The sequence below is a fragment of the Nomascus leucogenys genome, chromosome 9, assembly GCF_006542625.1.
Source record: "Nomascus leucogenys isolate Asia chromosome 9, Asia_NLE_v1, whole genome shotgun sequence".
In the NCBI taxonomy this organism is placed as follows: Eukaryota; Metazoa; Chordata; class Mammalia; order Primates; family Hylobatidae; genus Nomascus; species Nomascus leucogenys.
Window position 1 is genome coordinate 29,240,093 of NC_044389.1, and position 23,656 is coordinate 29,263,748.

A 23,656-nucleotide genomic window follows, 5' to 3' on the forward strand; every position below is an offset into this window, starting at 1 on the left:
TCACAATATGTGAGGGTACCAGCAACACATTAAAAATCCTGGCAATATTAATAAAATCTGTCTTTCTCTCTCACACACCTATGTGCACAAACACACATAAACACAGCCTACAGAAAACAGATTTGAAGTGCACCTACACACCACACCACACCCCGCCCCCGCACACTTTGGATTACTGAGTTTAAGGGTTTTTGACTTCCATCAGATTTGCTCTTGGTAGCCTTTTCTCTTTGCCATGGTAGTGCAGCAGACTAAAATAATTCATGTTAACCTACCATGGACGGTGAGCTTGGTGCTTGTGCTGCTTGATCCTGCTACATTGGCTGCCATGCACGTGTAATGACCAGCATCACCAGGCTGGACAAATGCTATTTGCAGAGAGCCGGAGCTGAGGACACGCTGGCGGATAGATTCCACTATTGCACGCGCATCTTTATGCCATGTAATGTCAGGCGGAGGGAGGCCATCTGCTTCACAGGGTAACGTGATGGGCTTGTCCACAGCAATAACATATTCCTTTAGATGGGGGCTAATGACTGGAGGAACTAAAAGATACAAAAAATATAAAGTTCAAACTTTATCTTAGAAGCATGAGTGCACAAATTACATACTACAGTACTGCTCTAGCAAACATTGATAAGAAACAAAATCCTGACTTCACCATATCATTAGAAAACGAGCACTACACTCTTTCATGGGAACAAAAAAGTATTTGGGCGCACTTCAGAAAACTAGTCCCTAGCTAACCCATAAATGTTAAGTGATAGTCAATTTTAAATGAGGAGATAAACATATATTCATGAGGGCATGCATGTCTAGAAAATTTAAGCTGTATCAACAAAAGTATTTTCCTTAACTTACATAAATTATGTGATTCACTTTAGGTATTTAAACTTCCAAAATGAACACCAAGTTTCGGAAAATATTCAACTGCTCGGATACTTTTACTTACGTATTTCCATAGAGCTTAGAATACACATATACAGTGGCTACATTTAATAAAGGATTATTTGAACAAATGAATACATAAATGGATCATGGAAAATAATTATATAGGTAAAACTCTTCCCACTTATTTGGAAACCTATAAAAGAGCTTATAATAAGGATTTCCTTTCCAAGTGTTTACAGTAGGCTGATCACCACTTAGGTATTAGCCTGGATATTCTATTCAGTTGTAATGCATTACTATAAAAAGGCATATGAATTAACTGATAATCATATTAAGATTATTTATAGCAACAAAATTATTTGGTTGAATTTGTGCTTACCATTACATTTGTATCCGCAAGGAGACAGTCTATTCAGAATTTTTCATGCCTCTGAGGAAGCAATTATCTCTGGTTGCTTTTGGAATGTTGAAATGCTTTTGGTTGTTTAATGTGTTTCTTTGTCCCTTAATTTCTCTCATGTCAATAATTTCAATCATTTCATGAAGAAACAACTCCTCAAATCTAAAAATGTTCTTTTCTACGACCTCTGTGTTGCTGAAACCAGTGAATACTTTTGGGTCCTTATCCTACTTGACTCAATTGCATTTAACAAAGCTGTTCACTCTCTTCTTGAAACACTAACCTTCCCTAGCCTTCATTAAGTTTTCCAACGATATCCCTGCCCTCTCCATTGTATTATTTTCCAATGTCCTCTCCTTTCTCAGACCTCGAAACAATGCACAGCCCCAGGACTTTGTCCTCGCCAATCTTTTCTGTACACATTCTCTTTCCTTAGTGGTCTTATCCAGTCTTGTGGGTTTAACGCTGATTATTTCCAAATTTTTTTATCTTTGACTACACTTCTCTCATGAGCTCCAAATTCATATATATTCAGCTCTCTACTTGACATCTCCACTAGGATTTCTAATAGTTTCCCATATTTAATATAATTAAACAGAAATCACTGTTTCCTTCTTCCCAACCCAGTTCTTCCCCTTGCGTTCCAACATGGCACTATCATCTACTCACTAGCTCAAGTCTGAAGCCCAGGAAGCTTCACTAATTTTCTATTCCTAACCTACCAATTCATCAGAAATCCTAACAATTACACCTCCATAAACAACATAAATCCATCAGTTTTCTCATTCACTTCTTCAATTCGTGCTCCCATCTCCACTCTTGGACAATAACACACTACGACTCCAGTCCTGCCCCTTTCTCTAAACCATTACCTAGAGCTGCAGGAGGGGTCTTCCTAAAAGCAAATGAGAGTCCTGGGTAAGCCCTTCAAAAGATTTCATTGCACAGAGAATAAAATCTACATATCCTAGGGTGCATCGTGCCATCAATGCATGGGCCCTGCCTACTTTTCTGATCTCCCTTATGTTTTGCTTGCCTTGCGCTTGCTCACCACCATCTAGCCACACTGCCATACTTTCTTTTCTCACTCTTTCTTGACTTGGGGTCACTGTACATGCTGTCCTCTCTCCTTTGAACACTCCACCAACCTGCCCATGGCTTATCCTAGCTCATCATTCAGGGGTCACCTTAAATATTACTTCCTCAGAGAAATCTATCCTAACCATTTTCTAAAGTGGTCCCCACATATTCCCATTATTCTTCTCTGTCTCAGTCTTTTGTTTTTCCTCTATATAGCATACATCGGAATTTATCATTATTTCGTCTATCTGGTAGTTTAAGATTTTCCTTCTCCATCAGTGTATAAACACCGTAAGAGAAGGACCATGTCTGTAATGTTCAATGTATTTTCAGTTATTAATGTTGAATAAATGTTGACAAATACAAACAAATTAGATTTATAATATGCAGGAAAGTGAGGTTTACTATACTCATGAATCTACCATAGGAAAATTACACTATAAGACATTTAAGCTAATTCAAATTTAGTAGCTTGAAATCTATTTCTGGGTCACTTCTTATTTGCAAAAGCAGTGCATGCAAGATACAAAAATTCTATCAAGAAAATATCAGTTAAATGTGAAAACACAAAAATACCCTGCTTTCTCTTTAGAATAATTTTTTCCATCAGGTTGGTTTAACTGCGATTATGATTTTTTAAGTGGAACGTTATAATTCAGTGTTTTGTAATGTATCCAAGGTAGTATTGTAGAGAGAATGGTTTTAACAATCACATTATACATATGCTATAATGAAATAGAGTATCAAACAGAGGTTCATAGAAGTTCAAAACAGGATTAGATGCCTCTGTTTTCTTACACAAACAATGGCCAACAAAATAAAATAAACTTTCTTCATAAAAGTGATAGAAAAACCAATAGGATAATGCAAACTAAGAATGTTGAGAACTATGGGGGAACAGCAGCATAATCATTTTAGATATATAAATATTTGGTAGACATTGTTACAAATATCTTTGAATTGAAAACACAGATGAATTATTTAGGTACCTTGGACATTTAACTTGATTTTGCCCAAGGCTGTACCAGCCGGGTTCTGGGCCACACACATGTAAGTGCCAGCATCCTCTCGGACAGCTCTGGAGATCTGTAAGCCGCCACTAGGAAGAACTGCATGGTTTCTGCCTACATCATAGTTACAAAAGCAGAGTGGGAAGAAAAAAAAAAAAAAAACCTGTTCATTAAAAACAATCATGCTGATTCCAATTATAAAACACTGATGTGCTATGATTTTCTTGATAAAAAAACAGTGGTAGGTACCTGAAGTGTTAACACTGATGCCTTCTTTTTGCCAAGTAATGAAAGGACTCGGTGTCCCTGTTGCTTCACATGGTAATAAAATAGGATTGTTCAGAATGACGTGTAGTTCACTTGGTTGGGGCTGAATGACTGGAGGCTCTATAAAAAACCAATCAACAAAAAGAAGTAATAGCACTAGTTAATAAACCATGTCTATTGTAGTAATGAGCTTAAAAATACCCAAATTCATAATTCTAAAATATTAGTGATTTGATTGCCCAAGAGAAAAGTGAATGTTGGCCACAGTGCATTCTTTGAGTCTTGCTACAGTGGCAAGTTTCCATTAGAAGAACCCCACTGGAAGACTAGAGTCAGGAACAGATTATAAAAATCCAAGAAGAAAAATTATTTTGGAGTTACTTTGAGTGGTTTGCCATTTGTGCGCCTTTTTTAGCCTATTAAAAATATCTACCAGGCTTTCATATCCCCATGATATTACTATGGTTCGTAGCTCTAGACAGTACCACCTTTCAGAATAAATATGACTAAAAAAAACTCCCCAAACCCAGCGAACTTTGAATGAGTAAATAGCCTTCCATACCATGAACATGAAGGGTCACGTGTCGATGTGCAGAGCCAGCTGCATTCCTAGCGACACAAGTATATCTTCCAGCATGGTTTAATTGGGTGGCAAGTATTTCAATTGCTCCTAAAAAAGAAGAAAAAAAGTTTTAATATATACTGCATCTCAGTTTGTTTAGTTCAATAAAATTTGACTCTCTTTTGTGTGTTTTCTGCAACTAGCATGGTGGTGCTTGGCTTATATTCATACTTGTATCCCCTGAAGTGCCTAGCACAGTACTTAAATTATTACTAACAGCTTTATTGAGGCATAATTTACATACCTTAAGAGTCACTCATTTAAATGCACAATTCAATGATTTTTAGTATACTTAGAGTTATGCAAATATCACCACAATCTAATTTTAGAATATTTCCGTCACCCCCAAAAGAAACCTGGTGCTCACTTACAGTCATTCCCCACTCCCAACCCTGGCCTTAGCCCACCACTAATCTGCTTTCTGATTCTACAGAGTTGCCTTTTCTGAACACTTCATGTAAATTGAATCATACAGTATGTGGTCCTTTGTGTCTGACTTCTTTCACTATGAGCATAATGTTTTTGAGGTTCATCTGCTGTATCATTTGTCAATATTTTGTTCCTTTTTATTGCCAAACAGAATTCCATTGCATGGATATACTACATTTTATTTATCCATTTATCAGCTGATGGACATTTGAATTGTTTCCACTTTTTGGCTATTGCAAATGATGCTGTATGAAGATTTGCATAAAAGCCTTTGTACAGACAAATGTTTTCATTTCTTTTGGGTAAATACCTAGGAATGAAGTTGCTGGGTTTAATATTTTGAGAAAGTTCTAAATTGTTTTCTTAGCCTAATACTTTATTTTAAAATATTTTATGATTTGAATTGCTACCAGTCTATGGTCAAAATAATTTGTCTTGAAAGCCAAGTTGCATCCTGGGAACACATTTTCCACTATTACCCTTCTATCGAGGAAATATATAAATTCTCTTAGAATAATATGCACATACTCATAAAGTCTCAGGATATTAGTTGCTACTTTATCTGTATTGTGTTTCCCCAGTGTAGGATAAGTTTTAGAAACACCAATGTGAATCACCTATACTTTAGGTGATTTTTTTTCTTCAATACTATACATTGTATAAATGAGGGTTACTACCACTATAAAAAATTTTCCTTCAGGCCAGGCATGGTGGCTCACGCTTGTAATCTCAGCACTTTGGGAGGCCGAGGCGGGCGGATCACGAGGTCAGGAGATCGAGACCACAGTGAAACCCCGTCTCTACTAAAAAATACAAAAAATTAGCCGGGCGTAGTGGCGGGTGCCTGTAGTCCCAGCTACTCGGAGAGGCTGAGGCAGGAGAATGGTGTGAACCTGGGAAGAGGAGTTTACAGTGAGCCGAGATTGCGCCACTGCACTCCAGCCTGGGTGACTGAGCGAGACTCCGTCTCAAAAAAAAATAAAAATAAAAAATAAAATCAAAAAATTTTCCTTCATAGAACTCGCTGCTCAGTCTTACATACTCAATTTTAAAAACCTTGAAGCCTAGAACCCTGTTTTGGTTATACAGTCTCAGAATCTTAGTAGAGTATATATCCTGTCTTAGGATTGAACTAAATGTTCGATAAATGAAGAGACATTCTATTTGGCCAATGAAAGAAGTGTGATTCACTCACAGGTAACTCGGGAATTTGTTAAATCTTAGGTTTGGTAAATATACACATAAATACCGGTGATCATGTTTATTATATTCAGATCAGTCTTAGATATTGTTATTTTGTTTCCAGACTTATTTTTTTCTCTTCCATTCCCTAGATCCCCTTCCTATGTTAAAAATATGTTTTAACAATCTGTTTTCCAGATTGTTAAGTCCAAGAATGCATGCATATTTTATTCTTTTATGCTGGTGCAACAAAAGCCAGGTAAGAATATGCATCAATAACTAATACAATCAATAGATGTGAAATCACTGAGCTTGGTCTTACCTGAGGACAGAATTCTATAGCCATCTCCCCTGGGAAGCAGTCTTACACCATTTTTGGTCCAGTGAATTGAGGGAAATGGAACTCCAGAAGCAGTGCAGGTAATTACTGCTGGGGCATGTTTGGTTACCAGGAAATCTGTAGGCTCATCAGCTATGGAAGGTGGAACTAAAACAACAGTAACAACAAAAAGGGAAAAAACTACACATTTCCAACCCTTAAAGATTTCCAAAGACTTATCATACATCCTCTTTTTGCTCTGAAAGCGAAAGTTAGGTAAGTAGAAAAGGGATTCCTCCTTTTATTTCTGGGTTAATACCTGGGTGATGAAGTAATCTGTACAACAAACCCCCATGACACAAGTTTACCCATATAACAAACCTGCATATGTACCCCTGAACTGAAAACAAATGTTTAAAAAAAAGGAAAGCAAAGGGATCCCTTTTGTAAAGTAGTGGAATGACAAAGTGATAGCATTATCATGTTTCAATCCATGTTCCAAGCCAATTCTACCTTGGACAGTGAGATCCACCGTTCTTTTATCATCTCCAGCACCGTTTGTCACAGTACATTCATAGGTTGCAGTGTCATCCACAGAAGGGGAAATAATTACTAGTGAACCTGAAGAAAGGAGCCTAGAAGACAGATTTCAAAGCATGAGATACTATATGTAGGTTTTCATAAATTTTCCCAGCTAGTTTAACATGGTACCATGTTGTAAATTGATGAAAACAGTACTCTTCCCTCATGTTAAAATTAACATCACGTCCCTGAGGCAAACTTTATGCATTAGAGTTTATGTTAATATGGCAGTGGCTTTCTAGAGCCTCAAACTTGATATAATATTTATAGGAAGTAATTGTTGGAAGGATCGTCTGAAGAGGGAATCTTACATTCTCTGAATGCTTATATTATGATCAACCTGGCCCTCCTAGGAGAAATAAAATACAATGAGAACACCGATAACAGCCACCGTTTACTGGGCATCAAATACACTCCAGGCACCATCTTAAAGCTTTGCATAAATTATCTCTAAATTTCACAATAACCTAGCAGGTTGATAATTTGTTTATTTCCATTGACAGATGGCTAATGACAAGTTTGTATGTCTCACCCCTTTACCTACTTCGCATGTCTCCTTAAATGTGTGGCTACCTTGTAGATAACATGGCAATATCTATTTCAAAAAAATGTATATATATATATTTAGTTTTGAACAAGTGTGTGTATATATATATTCAAAACTAAAATCTAGAACACTTCACATTTTAGGAGGTTTAGTAAATACACATACATGACTTAGAGTAAATCTAAATTAGAATATCTATTTTACTTCACACTGTGCATGGTAGAAATGATTTAATAAAAAACATTAATAAAACATATTTGACACACCTTTTTACTCAAAAGCATGGCACATTTTCCATACAGTGTATACTTTCAAGTCACTGAACCTCCAAATGCCAAAAGATTAAAAGGGTGTAAAAGAGACATGATAGAATTTCAACTGTGGCTCTCCTAGTTTTATATTTCCTGGTGTATTGGAATTGATTTTTGTCAAAGTGGACATAAGAGAGCATTTGTTTTTAGCGCTATGGCAAATGTTTGACAGAGTAACGATCTAATAGCTCAGGTGAGATACAAAAAATGATGCTCACCTGTAACATCAGAAATTCTTAGTGATTTAAAGTTTAGCCTTTGAAAAATAGATATTGCCATATTATGAGCTATGATAGTAAAGCTTGGAAAAAGGCAAAAAAAATGGAGAAAATGCTGTTTTTTCCTCCCTACACGTTCTGCCAATATCTAAATTGTATTTAAGGTATAAAATTTGACTTTTATTCTACAACTAAAGATTGTATTTATTTTTACAGAATAGTTCTTCTTTTATATAAAATGATGTTTTTATCCTTTGCCTTTATAAAAGTCCAAAAGGTACTAAACAAATAAGGCAAGATATAAATCTAATCCTATATATAATCACTAACATTCATCCACAGGGTTTATGTGTGGAAAAGATGACCTATAATTCAGAAAAATATTTTAGGCTGAAAAACTAAGTCCATATTAAGGAAAGAAACCCTCTATATGCTAGCTAACTTGTTATAGTCTATATATTTGCTGACCCCACTGATTGATAGAATTAAAATGTTGATTCATTACAAACTGTTTGTAAATAGTTGGTGGGAGTTTTAAATTATCCTTACCTGTATGAGTTCTGATTTTGATCCACATTAAGAAGATGCCCATTTTTTCTCCAATTGATTGATGGTTTTGGTATCCCAGTAGCCTCACAAGCCAGAGTAGTTTGAACATTCACTGTTACAGTCATGTTGGTAGGACCCGGAGCAATAGATGGAGGAACTAAGACAATGTCACCAAATAAGAAGGAAACACAGTCAGCAAATAGTGTGCCATTTGAAATATTTCTGCTGAACTGAAATTAGTCATTATGAACTTGCCTCATAGTTACGAGCAAACAAGGCTCTGTGAATTTTAATAGTGCTGTGATGATATTAACTATACTAAGGAGAACACTTGGGGCTTGACTATTCATAACATAATGTAAATTGCTTCAATGTCAAGATCTTTATGACTTCACTAGTTTAGGCTATCAAAGAGCATTTGACCCAGAGACTGGATGTTGTCTATAAAAGGATATTTACCATGGACCTGTAAATCTATTCGCCTGCGATCTGTTCCAGCAGCATTGGTGGCCATACATAAATACCGTCCAGTGTCAGTGACATGTGCTGATTGAATATGAAGGAATCCATTTTCCAAGATGGAATATCTACAAGAGAAATCACAAGTGAAGTCTTCTGAATCAGCCTTTTTTGACTGTTCATATTTTGACTGAGGGAAATGTTAAACACTTGGTGAAATCCATTCAGTTTTTTTCCTGTTTCAGATGACACATGTTTACAATACCCTTGGTGGAAGAAAAGGCTAGGATGCAAAGGTGCATAACAGATGGGCTTGTGATCTTGAATGGATTATAATCATTATGTAGACATAAGCCTTAGGGATTATGCTTTTAAAATACTAAATTTGGGCCTGGAGTGATGGCTCACGCCTGTAATCCCAGCACTGTGGAAGGCTGAGGTGGGCGGATCACCCGAGGTCAGGAGTTCGAGACCAGCCTGGCCAACATGGTGAAACCCCATCTCTACTAAAAATACAAAAAATTAGCTGGGCATGCTGGCGTGCACCTTTAATCTCAGCTTACTTGGGAGGCTGAGGCAGGAGAATCAATTGAACCCAGGAGGTGGAGGTTGCAATGAGCCAAGATCATGCCACTGCACTCCAGCCTGGGCAATAGAGCAGGACTCTGTCTCAGAAAAACAATAAAATACTAAATTTTGATTCTTGTATTAAGATGAAATGCTAATTCTAAACATAATGAGACCAAAATAGTGCACTAGGAAAAAAATTAAGAATTTGTATTTCAGGTCTTATAGCATTTTTAAATTTTCCAGTATTGTTACCTTGCATGATTCCCAGCTAGAACAGCTCCATCCTTTCTCCATGTTATCCTTGGAGTTGGCACACCTTCAGTGATGCATTCCAATACAGTTGACTTATTTAAAAGAATTACAAGACTCTGGGGGCCCCCCTTTATGTTTGGAGGAACTGAACAAGAGATACACATGAAAAAATTCGGTGAGACTAAATAACACAGCCTGCATGAAGACCCTGAAGATGTAATATAAGATGCGCTTCGAGTCAAATGTATAGCTTTATCTACACGAATCTAGGTTAGTATAAGTAGAATTGAGGTTTAATTCCTGAAGTATTACCCAAGATACTTAGTGTTTAAAAATAAAGGGTAGACAGGGAGGGGAATTTTAAACCCCTAATATGGTGTATGAAATCTGGCTTACTGTGAGAGAGGCTTAAATAAAACTCAGCTCTAGTCTGATGCAAATTAAAGATGATATTTCTTATTTCTCCTTGGCCAAATAATGGTCAGAGAATGTTAACACTGGAACAGCTTCACTTTAAATGAAGAACAGAAAGTGGGCTGTTTTAACAAAAAGCACATCTGTGATTAATCATGCAATTCTCAGAGCATGCATTTTATTGATCATTGAGTTCATATGGGAATAGACAGCCTGAATTTCAATTTTAGTATTAGAGATATTAGTTGTGTGGGTCACCCAATATTCAGTAAAATTTTATATATTAAATATTCAATAGATTGTTTTGAGGAAAAGTCTATATTATCTTCCTAAATGTTGGCATTCAGATATTATACTTAATAAGATTACAGTCCTATGACAGTCTCTGTTTGGCACATATGTACCCTCAAGCCACCACCAATAAAGGTGAACTAAATGATGGGCCATTTGTCATCCAGTGATTTAGTGTATTGACTTCCTTAATGGTTCTGATTCTGAATGACACAAAACATCATGATATGCTAACAACAATTGGACATATTCTCTAAGATAGAGTAAAATATCTCTAGTTATGTCTTTTGGAAATTCAGTTAATTTGCAGTATAGATATAGTACAAATACTCCATGTTGCCCTTTTCAAAAGCAGTAAGATAAGCTTTCAAAAGCAGTAAGATAAGGCTTCATTTAGTATGCTCATAAGAAAAAGCTATCATCTCTTTGAATGCCCTTGGTCATATTTTTGAATTGTGGAACAATGAATACCTTTTCTTACCATTTACAGTGAGAATAAATTCTCTTGTAGTCTTTCCTGCAATGTTGCTGGCAACACAGGTATAATTGGCTGTATCGCCTAGGTCGGCATTGTTGATTTGCAAGTATCTCCCTCCAGATAGGATTCGCACTCGAGGTGTTGCCTGGATTCAGCAAGTAAATAAATTTACCATTAAAATGTCAGGAAAAGAGAATAAATATTATTTCACAGCATCAAAAGTAAGCATAGTGAACTTTGGACCTGCTGTCTGTCAGCATGCTTTGTCTGCTCCTCCACCATTTTCGTAGTATCAAAAATCCCTGGGAACTGTTTTAATGAGTGACGTTAAGTCAAAGGCAGAGGCAGTATGCCCAATTTCTCTGACAATAATGATCCATTCAAGAACGGGCAGGTGACTCAAGTCAGGCCTACCAGAGTCCTCCTCTAGACTCTGCTGGGAGTGTCGGAAAAAGGGTGTGCCCTTTTTCCTAGAATCACAGGTTGTGAGGATGACCTAAGCCTAGCGGCAGCCGTATCATATGGAAACAGCCTGTCCTGAATCTAAGGCAATGGAAGTAGAGTTCATTCAGAGAAAGGACAGATGCCTCATTATAGAGTTAGAGCCTCTGGAAATTCACCAATTATTATAGCCAATAAATTTCCTTTTTGTTTTTCCTTTTCATTTAAGTTGGTTTGAATTTGAATTCTGTCACTTACAACTGAAATCTTGCTGACTAACTTTGGTTAACTTAGGGGAAAACACTGTACTCTAACATTTTAAAAGAATAAGTAAACTACCACAAATATTTCTTAAGAATTTATTTTTTAGCTAGGCATAGACAAAAACTATGAAAATAGAGCACAATGAAACCTAATCTCTGCTATTAATTCTAATTGGAGAGCTACATATATAAACAAGTAATTTAAGGATAAAATATATGATCATAGTTATTAAAAAATTCCAGAGAGCATCAAAGATTGATATTCTCTCATTGTACCTAAGATGAAGCATTTCAGGAATAGCCCAAATAAGATTTCTCTACCATATGAGCTTGGTCCCAGATACATATATCTTTCTAAGAAAACATTGTTCAAAGTAAAAATATGCAGTTCAGGTCCATTTATTTTAAAAGTTTGCACATTTTCTCTATTCCTTTCATTTCTATTGGGGCTATTAGTGATAAAATTATATTACCTTTGATAAGAATAAGTGATTTCTTAAATACGTAGAGTAAGTTCTATAAAAAATATTTTATTTTTTAACTTTTACATGGGTATAGCAGAGTTTTAGGCTAATAAAAACTTCCAGAGTGATTTTTTTTTCTTAAGAGACAGATTCTTATTCTGTCACCCATGCCGCAGTAGTGGTGCTATCATAGTTTACTCTAATCTCAAAATCCTGGGCTCAAGCAATCCTCCCACATCAGTCTCCTCAGTAGCTACAACTACAGATGTGCGCCACCATGCCCAGCTAATTTTTTTTTAATACAGGTGGGATCTTGCTATGTTGCCCAGGCTGGTCTTGAACCCCTGTCCTTAAGCAATCCTCCTGCCTTGGCCTTCCGAAGTGCTGGGATTACAGCATAAACCACCACACCTGGCTCAGAGTGATTCTTAAAATATTTTTCTTCCATGAATATCAGTACTTTCTGCTAACTTATTAAGCCTCATTAAATTTTCTCTGGTTTTGGCTGGGTGCAGTGGCTCACGCTGGTAATCCCAGCACTTTGGGAGGCAGAGGCGGGTGGATCATGAGGTCAGGAGATCGAGACCATCCTGGCTAACATGGTGAAACCCCGTCTCTACTAAGAAATACAAAAAAGTAGCCGGGCGTGGTGGTGGGTGCCTGTAGTCCCAGCTACTTGGGAGGCTGAGGCAGGAGAATGGTGTGAACCCAGGAGGCGGAGCTTGCAGTGAGCCAAGATCACGCCACTGCACTCCAGCCTGGGCGACAGAGCGAGACTCCATTTCAAAAAAAAAAAAAGAATTTTCTCTGGTTTTTCTTCTGTAGACCACCTAAAATTCTTCCAAATTTGACTTGTCTCCTGATAGAACCTCATTCTTAGCTGATAATCTCACTTACTGTTCCACTGAGAAAATTAAAGCCCCACACCTGCAGTCCTCCCCTCCTCCCACCTTGGGTATGAATACGACCTTCTTTTCTATTTCCCTATCTCTGCAGAAAATGGACGACCCTTCTGGACAAGGCTAACCTATTCAACTGTGTCCTGGGTCTCATACCTCCCCTATCCAACATAACTTGTTCTATAAACTGCTCTTTCTCTCTCCTCTGTCTTCAATCTCTTTCTTTCAGCAAATACACATACAGAAATCTTTAAAGAACAGTTCATGCTTGTTTCTACTTCCTCTTCTTCCATTAACTTCCCAAACAACTGTAACCTGCCTTCTACTTTGATCACTCTTCGAAGAACCACTCCTCAGGTCTTTAATTACCTATACGTATTGCCAAAGCTAATGGATACAAATTTATTTGTACCTTCTGTGGCCTTTGTTAACCACCATCCCCGCCACTTTTCCTTGGCTTTTAGTACACCGGTGTCTCCTACTTTTAATCCTGTTTCTGAGTCCTCCTCAGTCTCATTCATCTTCTTTTTTTCCTATGTTCACCTCGTAATTGTCACTATTGCCTAAAGCTTTATTTTCACTCAACTGGGATTCTCATACTCTGCTTTCCAGTCAACCTCCTACAAACTTATGACTTCAATGAGGGATTATACCGTGATGATTACATCAAAGGCTGCTTTTTTTTTTAAGTAAATATGGACCATGAAACCAAAGGCTTTTTTTGATGAAATACGGGCCAATATTTTAAAATGATTTCTACAATCTCCTCTTGGAAAATACAGGTAATTCAAACTCAAAATGTCTAAACCTGAACTCATCTTTTTTTCATTTTTCATCATGAGTAAACTTACCCTTTCCTAGGACTGACATCACTTGGTCAACCTGGGATCAACCTAGACTTCTCCATCATTGACATTCACTCAGTTTTTACCTTTACACCTAATGGTCTGGAGTGAAATGCACACATGGGAGATCAGACTATGGAGGCAAAGTCCGAGCATGAAAGGGCTTGTGAGCTAAGTGGAGTGATTTAACCAGAATCCTCTAATCTATGGGGAACCATCAAAGATTTTAACCAAGTTCTATTTCAGGTATACCAAGCTACTTGCAGTTCTCAGAACAGCAGCCTTCCTTTTCTTGTAATAGCTTTGTACATGCCATTACCTGTGATTGGAATCACTTTCTTCTCTGGCCTCACCTAGTATTTACTGATCCTTTAAAACTGAGCTCATCTTTTCTAAGAGGCTTCCATGGGCTGTTCCTTACCCTTTAGTCTGGGTTATTTGCTTCTCATCTCTGTTCCTACACATCCTTCTAATATACAATTTATTAGTGGTATCCATTCTATAATCTTTGACTAACCTGTCTTCTCAGATAGTGTGTGAGCTCTTTGAGGGTAAAGCCTATTTTCAGTAGCAATCATAGCACCTGGCATTCTAGTAGGCACACAATAAATAGAGAAACTGAAGTACTGGAGGGTTAAGTGATATGCATGATGATTTAGCATGTTAGTAACTCTCAGAATCTGGCCTCTCCATGTTTGGTGTTTGTGTGGTTTGGTGGTGGTGGTAGTCTTTATGTCTTAGGTGTTAGGGGACATAATCTCCTTTTATAATTAACTACTAGAAACAAAGTGTAGGTTACAATAAGAGGATGAGGAACAACAAAGAAGAAAAAAATCACGAGGATAATCCAAAACATTCAAAGTCAAAGCTTTCAGTGGTCTCTAAAAGGCTGCCGAGGATCCTGGCCTTTGACATTCCATGACAGCAGGTAGGTATCATCTAAGCATGGCAAGCTTTAGACAGCCAGTAACTGGTTCTTCACGGATTCCAGTCTCAGATGCCTGGTATCTTTGGGGTCACTTGTGAGGTCCAAGCTTAGACAAGGGAAATTCAGTAAAAGAAGCATTCTCCCTAGAGACGTGGCAGTTATTTTGAGACTTTGATGGTTTCTTCTCTCTTAAGAAATAGCTGAGTATTTCAAATCAGACTTTAATGCATGCACGCTAGGAAATACATACTTTGGCAAATTTCCAGAGTGTCATGAATCTAGATACCTTTCTTTGACCCATGACCAACTATTAACTACCCCAGCAAAGGCAAATAATAAAGCTAATTTAAAAACCCTGTGCTTACTGCTGCAATGTTGAATAATTAGTAGCCTGATGTTACTTGGTTTTGTGTATCCAGCAAAGGCCCTAGAGCTGATTTTTTATTTTTTTTAATCTCAAAAAGGAATTTGTGGAGATTATCAAAAAATTTACCTGTAACCGTTCTCCATTTTTGAGCCAAGTAATTACAGGTGGGGGCACTGCATCTGATTTGCATTCCAATGTCACTTGTCTGTTCCGTAACACAGTGATATCCTGGGGCTCATCAGTTCCAGCAATATTAGGAGGTACTGGGTGTGAGAACAAATACAACAAAAGCGATCTGTATTATCATAGGTATCCAAAAAATATTGGTTCTGCTATATGAAATAATAGGAGGCATAAAATTAAAACATTACTCATTTAATTTATAGCCTAGATAACTACAAACAGTGGGAAGTTGCTTTTTTTTAACCTTATTTAGCAATTTCATGTGCACTAAAGAAATCCTTCCATCAACTACATGCATGATAGAAGTAATATAATTACATTGTTTTCACCATTTGACAGTAAAGAAACGGAAGCACAAAGAAGGGATCCCTTGTCCAGGTTATACACTTGGTAATAATTTTCTCTGAAGATAAGATTTAAAAATTATTAAATCAGGAAGTGCCCATCATAATATACAGAATGTATTTTTCATGTGAATCTTTTTTTTTTTTTTTTACAGAATTTACATGTCAATTAATGGCAGGTTTAATTTGTATGTGGGGATGATGGGGGCACTTAAATCCCAGACAGTTTGCGCTGCCTAGTCATTTAGGCTACGAAAATGAACCAAAGATCTTCTGTTAGTTTTTTAATTATTCCTCCCCATAAAGAATAATTCCTATTTCAATGTCAAAAGCATATTGGACGAGTCTAACTGGCTCAGCTCTTCTAGGAAGTAATTTGACAATGAGTTTCAAAATCCTTAGAAGAGTGTGTTTGTATATGTGTGTGTGTGTGTAACCAAGAAAGTGCACTTACAGAAATTTCTCAAAATAGAGGGAATGGGCTAACATGTGCATGCAAAGTTATCCATAGCAGGGCTATTTATGTTGGTAAAAATATAGAAATAGCCCAAACCTCCAAAAATATGGAGTAAAATGGGATATTATAGTCACTAAAAATATTTTTAAAATATATTTCTTGACATGAAAATGTTCACCAAACCATTGAGATAAAAGCAAGTTAAATTCTATAGGTACACTATATAAACATGCATTTTCTATCATCGTACTTTTGTGACAAAACATTTATATGCAAAAAAGTCTTTGTGTGATGAGATTCTGGATTTTTAAATTTTCTTCATCATAGTTTATATTCTATTATTTTAAACCAATGAATACAAATTATTAATGCAGAAATTAATCACTCAAAAAAAATCCATGACTGCCCTCAAACAGCATTTGATTAGTCAAATATAAGAATCAGATTTGCACCCCGTCTCTACTAAAAATACAAAAAATTAGCCAGGCGTGGTGGCGGGCACCTGTAGTCCCAGCTACTTGGGAGGCTGAGGCAGGAGAATGGCGTGAACCCGGGAGGCAGAGCTTGCAGTGAGCCAAGATAGCGCCACTGCACTCCAGCCTGGGCGAAAGAGCGAGACTCCGTCTCAAAAAAAAAAAGAATCAGATTTGCAAAATATATATTCCCTAACTTATAAACACATCTTGTGATGTGCTGTGGTGTTGTCCCAGGTTTTTCTAATTAGGTACGTGTATGGTAGACTGTAGGACATTTTGCCAAATTTACCATGCACTCTCACTAGATATTCTTTATCATCATCTCCTGCAGGACTGGATGCCAGACATGTGTATCTTCCTGTATCCTCCACCTACAAAACCCAAATAATGAATTACATAATGTTAACATGTTAGTTTTTGTTATTAAAATAAATATCCACTAGAATGAATGTAAATAACCCCACACCAAAAGCAAGATAATTAAAGCAAACTGTTTAACACTATGATTAGCAATCTGATAGAAAGCATTGTTTGGTATCTATATTATATGCAAACCTATGTTTTAACAGGATTTTGGTATCGATGTAAGAATGTTTATACATTAAGTATATTTAATGATATCTGAAAAGGCAGATATATATAGGACCTAGCACCATATGTGATAGGCTATATCTTCAATGTTAATTGAAGAAACAAATATTCATGGGTTTAAACTGCAGACTGAAAAGTTAAAACGAAGCCTTTCTCAAGAAAATAAGATGTTAAATAAGTAAACAGATAAATAAAAAATCTGGTTATTAAAATCAAACACATATCTCATCTTGACTCTACCTTTGATATACATGGTGAAACCAAAGAGTTATATTATGTAATGTGTTAGAAATAGGGTCAGACTGACAGCAGGATCTATAATTATCTAACTAAAACCAAAATCATTACTTTAAAAATCGCCAAGCATGGTTTCCATGGAAAGTTAGTGTTCATTCATATGTTTGACATTGTGTAGACACAACCCATAATCATGTACATGTAGAGGGTACTCTGGAAAACAGATGCTCTTACTACTGTGAAAAATGTATTTTGGAAAAATAGAAAAATCCTGTTTTCATTTATTTTACTACTTGAACATTCCCAGAATATTGACATTTTAAAAACAAACTGACTTTAGAGGTTATGGAAACACTTTTTGGTAGGCTGCAAAAACTCCTTTCAAAAACATTGAGACTAGAATGCTTGGAAAAATACTTAAATATGATTTTAGAAGAACAACACTTACATCGTTATTCAATTAAGAATTTTAAAATGATGTGCCATTTCCTAAGAATAATTTCTGAATTTCTCATCATATCTTTAAAATCTCTAAAACTAACTCTTCTCTCCCAACTCTGTTCATTCACAATTGATATCATCCCCCTCACTTGTCTGGACTCAGCCAAACTTGAACCATCATTCAGGACCATTCTTAAATGTTCCCTCTTCCACGAAATATTTCCTGACAACTTCTGCCCTTCTGGCTACCCACAGACATCACTTGTAGTTAGTTTCTAAAGTCTTGTTTTACTAATAGAATGTTAGAAAAATTATAGTTAAGCATGTATCTTTAGAGGAAGATTTTGCAGAGGTGGACATGCATTATGGCTCACAAAGAAAAGGAGGGTACAGTATATAAAGTTTTCCAAATCTATTAGTCATAGAGTGGTCCCCTCCCCTCTTGGGATAAATTACAGAACTAGTGTTTGATAAAAGATGTTTTAGGAAACTCTTGACTATACCACACAATTTGCAATTTGCAAAGCATCCACATCCATAATGTACCAGGCATAAGTAGATGTTGCAGATAAATACACGAAAAAACAAAGTTGAGATAAGGAAAATATAATGCAATAAGTGTTACTACAGAAGTATATACAAATTGCTATGAAAACATAGAGGAGCAGAGTAACCAAAATCAGTTTGGGGGCTTGATCATATTTAATTTTCCACTTCCATATTGTTTTTAATTGTTCTATTATTGACTCATATCTAATTGTATCTTATGTATAGTCATTTTTCTCCCCTAGACATCTAGAAACTTCTTGAAGGCTGACACATGTCACATATCTTAGGTCTTATGGATTCTCCACAATAGCTAGAACACATGGGAAATCTGGCCATCATTTAACACTCTATGACAACTTCATCTTGTCTTCTTATAACCCGACTTTTTATTCTTGCCTTTAAGACCTACAGTAATGGCCTTAACTTCCCTTTCAAGCTTTATTTGTCATTTTTTTATATTCATGATTCTATTCCACATACTTTCCTCTCTCCATGCTATTCCTAATGTCACAGAATTCTTTTGCCTACTTTTTGTTTGTTGAAATCATATCATTCAAGAGTTTTGATTCAGTACATGATTTTAGTTTAACCTGACTCTAAGTTACTGCAATGTTTGAAATGGAGAGAAAAAAGGGGAATGGAAGGTATGCACTCCAAGACACTAGAAATGCACTGTGCTGAGATGCACTGGCTAGGCTTCTGAATCAGACTAAGGATTGAGGCCTAGCTCTATCACTGAGCAACAATGAGTACTTGGCAGATAAGTACTTAATCTCTCTGCACCTAATTTTGGATTTGTGGGATAGACACATTGCCTCACAGAGTTGCCATGAGGGGAATGGGTGGGATAGATAGTCCAGAGATGAACACAACAGGACATAGTAGACAGTTTATAATCCTTAGGTCTCTTCTTCCACTTCCCTTTCTTCCATTCTCAGTGAAAAATGCAACAAAATATGATCAAATAATTTGTTATTCTACATTCAGAGGAATGATGATTATGGTAACAACAGCAACAGCAGGAACAATCCTAAGTCTTTTTTTCTAAGCATTTACTACATGCCTGTGGCACCAGTCTAAGCACATCATGTTGGATTATTTCTTTAAATCCCTCAGTGTATGAATGAGGCATGATTATTATTTTTATCCCCAGTTTACAAATGATGGCATTAGGGCTCAGATGCAGAATAATTGTAACATAAGGTTTGCCTTTATTAGTAGAAGATTGCTACAATAAGACATCCCAGACATACTTCTCTTTTAATATATTCACATTTCAGATCAATTTCCTTAAGTATAAACTAAACCAAGTCAATTTTATTAAACTGATCATTATTTGAAAAATTGTGTCTCTTCAGACTTCCATATCTGCTAGTTAATTTTGGAGATCAAAAGTGCTCTTTGAAGCCTTATATATGCATGTTGGATTGCTTTTTGCCAGTTCCATTAAGGGCTACATAGTATAAATTAAGAATTTTGGGAAATATACTAACACTTATAGCACTGTGAAAACTTGCAAAAGCTAATGGAAAGGTATCTTGCTTTCTTCAGAGTTTAATATGATACTGCTTTGTTTTCCTTTTAATCAAGTTACGCAATCATGCATATCATAGGACTAATCTATCCTGCTCAAGTTACACAGATCTGTGATATATAAGGATTCAAAGACATAATTTAACAAATCTCATATATTAGCAAGTGAGAAGTTTGACCTAACCTAAAATAATTCTATGAACTTTGACACTTACCTGAGCAGTAGAAATTCGAAGAACCTCTCCTCCTCCTAGAGTCTGCACTTGATCCGTCTGTGGAAGGGGCCGGCCATCTTTCATCCAGGTCATTTTAGGGGCTGGGATTCCAGAAGCAATGCAGGTAAGTTCAAGTGGGTTATTAACAATTACTGATATCTCTTCATGTTCTTCAGATCCATTAATGTGAGGTGGTTCTATTTAAAGAGAATCAAAAATAATAGCCCACAATTTCATAAAATACTGCTCGTTAGAAAAACTTGAAAATCCAACACAAATTCACGTTCACATGATAAAAATTGATTAGAACAAGGAAAGTGAAATAATTCCTAGATGTCATTACCATTTCTCATTGACACACTTTCAAAAGGGATGGATCATGCCTATAAGAGATAATGAAGTAAATGGCAATTCATTACCATGTAATTGTAGAACAACAGTTCGAACTCAGTTAGTTAGAACAGTCTTACTTGACTGAAATATTTGAAAACAATAAAAACCAAAGCCAGCTTGTACCACTTTTTTTTTAGAGGGACTTAGCATATTATTATGTTTTTGTATCTTTAAATACCAATAGTTTCTACAAAAGCAATGCGTGAATACTGTGGAATTTTGCTATCATCTTTTCCATGCAGAACATTTGAGAGGAAACAATGACTAAGCAGAAGAAAAAATAGTTACATTTGGAGATAATTTCTGTATAAAACACATTTGTTATGTCTGGATTGGAGTAACTTCCTCTTTTGTTACTTATACTTCTAAAATTACCTTTCTCAAGAGAAGGTCAAACAATCTAAACACTGGGAAGAAACATTAAGGTTCTTTAGTCTAACTACTCCCAACTTTGGTAATTCCTTTAAAACACATTCCCCTTACGATGACCATTCGAGTTTTCTATGACACTTTCATAGTTCAAGTTTCCAGCTTACTATTTGACAAGGCAGCCAAAATAGCTGTTGGACAGCTCCAGGGGTTAGCAGGTTTGTTTTTCTTTCTTTTTTCTTTAATAAGGCACATAGTTTAGAACGGTGACTCATAGCAGAAGATCTGGAGTCTGAGTTTTAATGCTGGTGTCAACAATTATTAGTTTCACGGATTTGAGCAAATCTCTAAAATGGGGATACCAACATTATTTACCTAATAGGATCAGTGTGTGGTGTCAGTGAGATACATTAGACACTTTTTTGTGTGTTTCTGTATCTATTTTACAATTAAACGTTTTAAAAAGGTTACTACTACTATAGTGTTTACTGCAACTGTTGGTATTATTAAAATCTGTTTCCTAAAATTTCTACCATCTGTTAGTCTGTTTTCCTTCTGGAGAAAGATAATATACTAAGTCAGTTCTCCTTTTCAGATTATAATGAAGTCAGCATTTCTACACCACTGTCCCACATGACCTCTTTTTACTTCTATCTATCTTACATATTGCTGTTAAAATACATTTTCTGAAGTGCAGTTTAATATTAATCTAAGATTTTCTGCTTAAAAGATTTTAATGGCTCCATGTTGCTTACTGGATTAAATAAAAACTCATCATTGTTTCCAAGACTTCCACAATATGGTCTAGATCTATCTTTGTCATTATTTACTTTTAACATACTTATATGTAACCTAGACTTCAAATCCCTCAACAAGCTCAGTCCTTTCTTGCTCCTCATAGTCCTGCAACTGAGAATGTTGAAGTACCATTAAGGTTATATTGTCCTGAAGTTCATTTGTGAAAACCATAAATCATTTCTTGATTCTCTCAACTAATTATAAAATGTCTATGCTTTTTCATTTTCGTATCATGTTGTTTATACTACTCAAAACACTTATCTAATTCCTGGTTTGCCATAGTCAATTATTTACTCCTCTTACTTCTTGGTTATTTAGTATATGTCAATCACCATGAATACAAAGATTAATAAGGCATGCTTGCTGCCCCCACCCCAAAGTTTGTAATCACTGGATTTAAAATAGTAGCAGCAGTAACAGTATTAACATGCTCTTGAGTAGTTCAAACCCCAGACTGTCCAGATCTTACCTGTGTTAAGTGATTGCGAACTATTTTACTCTGTGTTTTGTCCATATGTCTTGTACTTCGGGCAGAGTAAGATACTCCAGTAACTCCGGAATTTACATTTCCAGCCTAGACTCTCTTCTGAGCTCCAGATTCATAAATGCAATTATCAAATAAACATCTCCATTTGGATGTTTGAAAATCACTTAAAACTCAACATGTATTCAGACTGAACCTATTGCCTTATTTCTCAAAACCTGTTTTTTTTTCCAGTATTCTCTGCATCTAGGTGATGAATTTACCAATTAGTCACATAAGCCAGAAACTAAGAGTCATGCTTGATACCTTCTTCATCACTCCCTTGTGTCCCAATCTACAACCAAGTCCTAATACTTCCACTGTACTTATTTACAGAATACACCTTTTTCTCTCATCTCCCTCACTCTAATTTGAGCTACAATACCATTTACTTAATGTTTTTTTTCTTCCTAGTTGTAGATGCCTACCCAAAATTACTGATTTCTTTCTGATTAACAGACTCAAATTTTGTTGGGATTGTCAATGTGCTAAACAAATTACATTTCCTAGCCACTTTAGCAGAAAGTAGATGGAGTGGATGGAGTGGTATATGACAATTCTGACCAACGAGATGTAGGTGGATGTGGTTTTGTGGGGCTTGTAAAAAGTCTTAATTCTTTTAAAAGGGGCAATGCTTTGCCCTTCCTAGTTTCCTGCTCTATTGTTGCATCTAGTTGTGCTAGGGGTGAGCAGATACTGCATGATCACCAAACAACCGTGTTGTAAAGGTTCAAAAGAACTGAAAATATTTGAACTGCTGAACCAATCCAACAACTGCCTACCTCCAGCCGTCCCAGTGAGAAAACCAAAGGTACTTTGTTTAACCCACCATATTTCAACTCTGTAATTCACAGCCAAACACAATTCCTTATACTTGTCTCTCAGAATCCATTCTTGTCCTGGTCCAAGTAGCCTTGCATTTTATAGCCAGAGTGCTCTTCTCAAACTGTAGTTCTATTTGTTATTCCATTTTTAGAACTTTGAATGATTTCTCATTGTTACAGGACAAAACGCGGACTTCTTAATATGGTCAAAAAAGTGCTCTATGACCTGGCCCTATGAAAACCCCCTATTTTGTAATATGTTCTCCCTTGTTTTCAGTAGTCTAGCCACACTGGACTTTTCAGAACCACTAATATACCATGATACCTCCCACCACAGGGATAGAATTAAATAAAGACTATTTCCCCAAGTTAAGATGTTTGCATTCTGAGTGGTAGCACTGCTTCAAGTGAAGAACTTTTCAGAGTTTAATGGAATTAATTTTCAACATATGCTGAAATGCTAAGACTTCTCATCTTCTAAGCCAGTTTTCAAATCTGTTTTGAAAAATTATTATTCTTATAAACTCTTCAACTTTATAAAAGGCAGGCTTTTCTTTAAGAATTCCACTAAGAATATCATTGTTGTTTTTCTCCTTCATTTTCTTCATCCAGAAATGCACCAGTCTGTGATTCTGCTCCTGGGTT

The 23,656-nt window shown here is 36.2% G+C and overlaps 1 protein-coding gene across 1 annotated transcript in view; it reads right to left on the reverse strand.

Annotated features, from left to right (window-relative positions):
* Positions 1–23,656, reverse strand: part of HMCN1 (hemicentin 1) — a 434,555-nt gene that overhangs the window by 61,499 nt on the left and 349,400 nt on the right. Inside the window, exons 69-81 of the mRNA XM_030818744.1 lie at positions 20,105–20,301; positions 16,828–16,909; positions 15,205–15,341; positions 10,875–11,016; positions 9,689–9,833; positions 8,867–8,994; positions 8,408–8,564; positions 6,714–6,835; positions 6,204–6,368; positions 4,211–4,318; positions 3,631–3,768; positions 3,361–3,495; positions 276–545 (exon numbers count right to left, since the gene is read on the reverse strand). Coding sequence (XP_030674604.1) covers positions 276–545; positions 3,361–3,495; positions 3,631–3,768; positions 4,211–4,318; positions 6,204–6,368; positions 6,714–6,835; positions 8,408–8,564; positions 8,867–8,994; positions 9,689–9,833; positions 10,875–11,016; positions 15,205–15,341; positions 16,828–16,909; positions 20,105–20,301 — 1,926 coding nt within the window. The remainder of the gene's footprint in view (positions 1–275; positions 546–3,360; positions 3,496–3,630; positions 3,769–4,210; positions 4,319–6,203; positions 6,369–6,713; positions 6,836–8,407; positions 8,565–8,866; positions 8,995–9,688; positions 9,834–10,874; positions 11,017–15,204; positions 15,342–16,827; positions 16,910–20,104; positions 20,302–23,656) is intronic.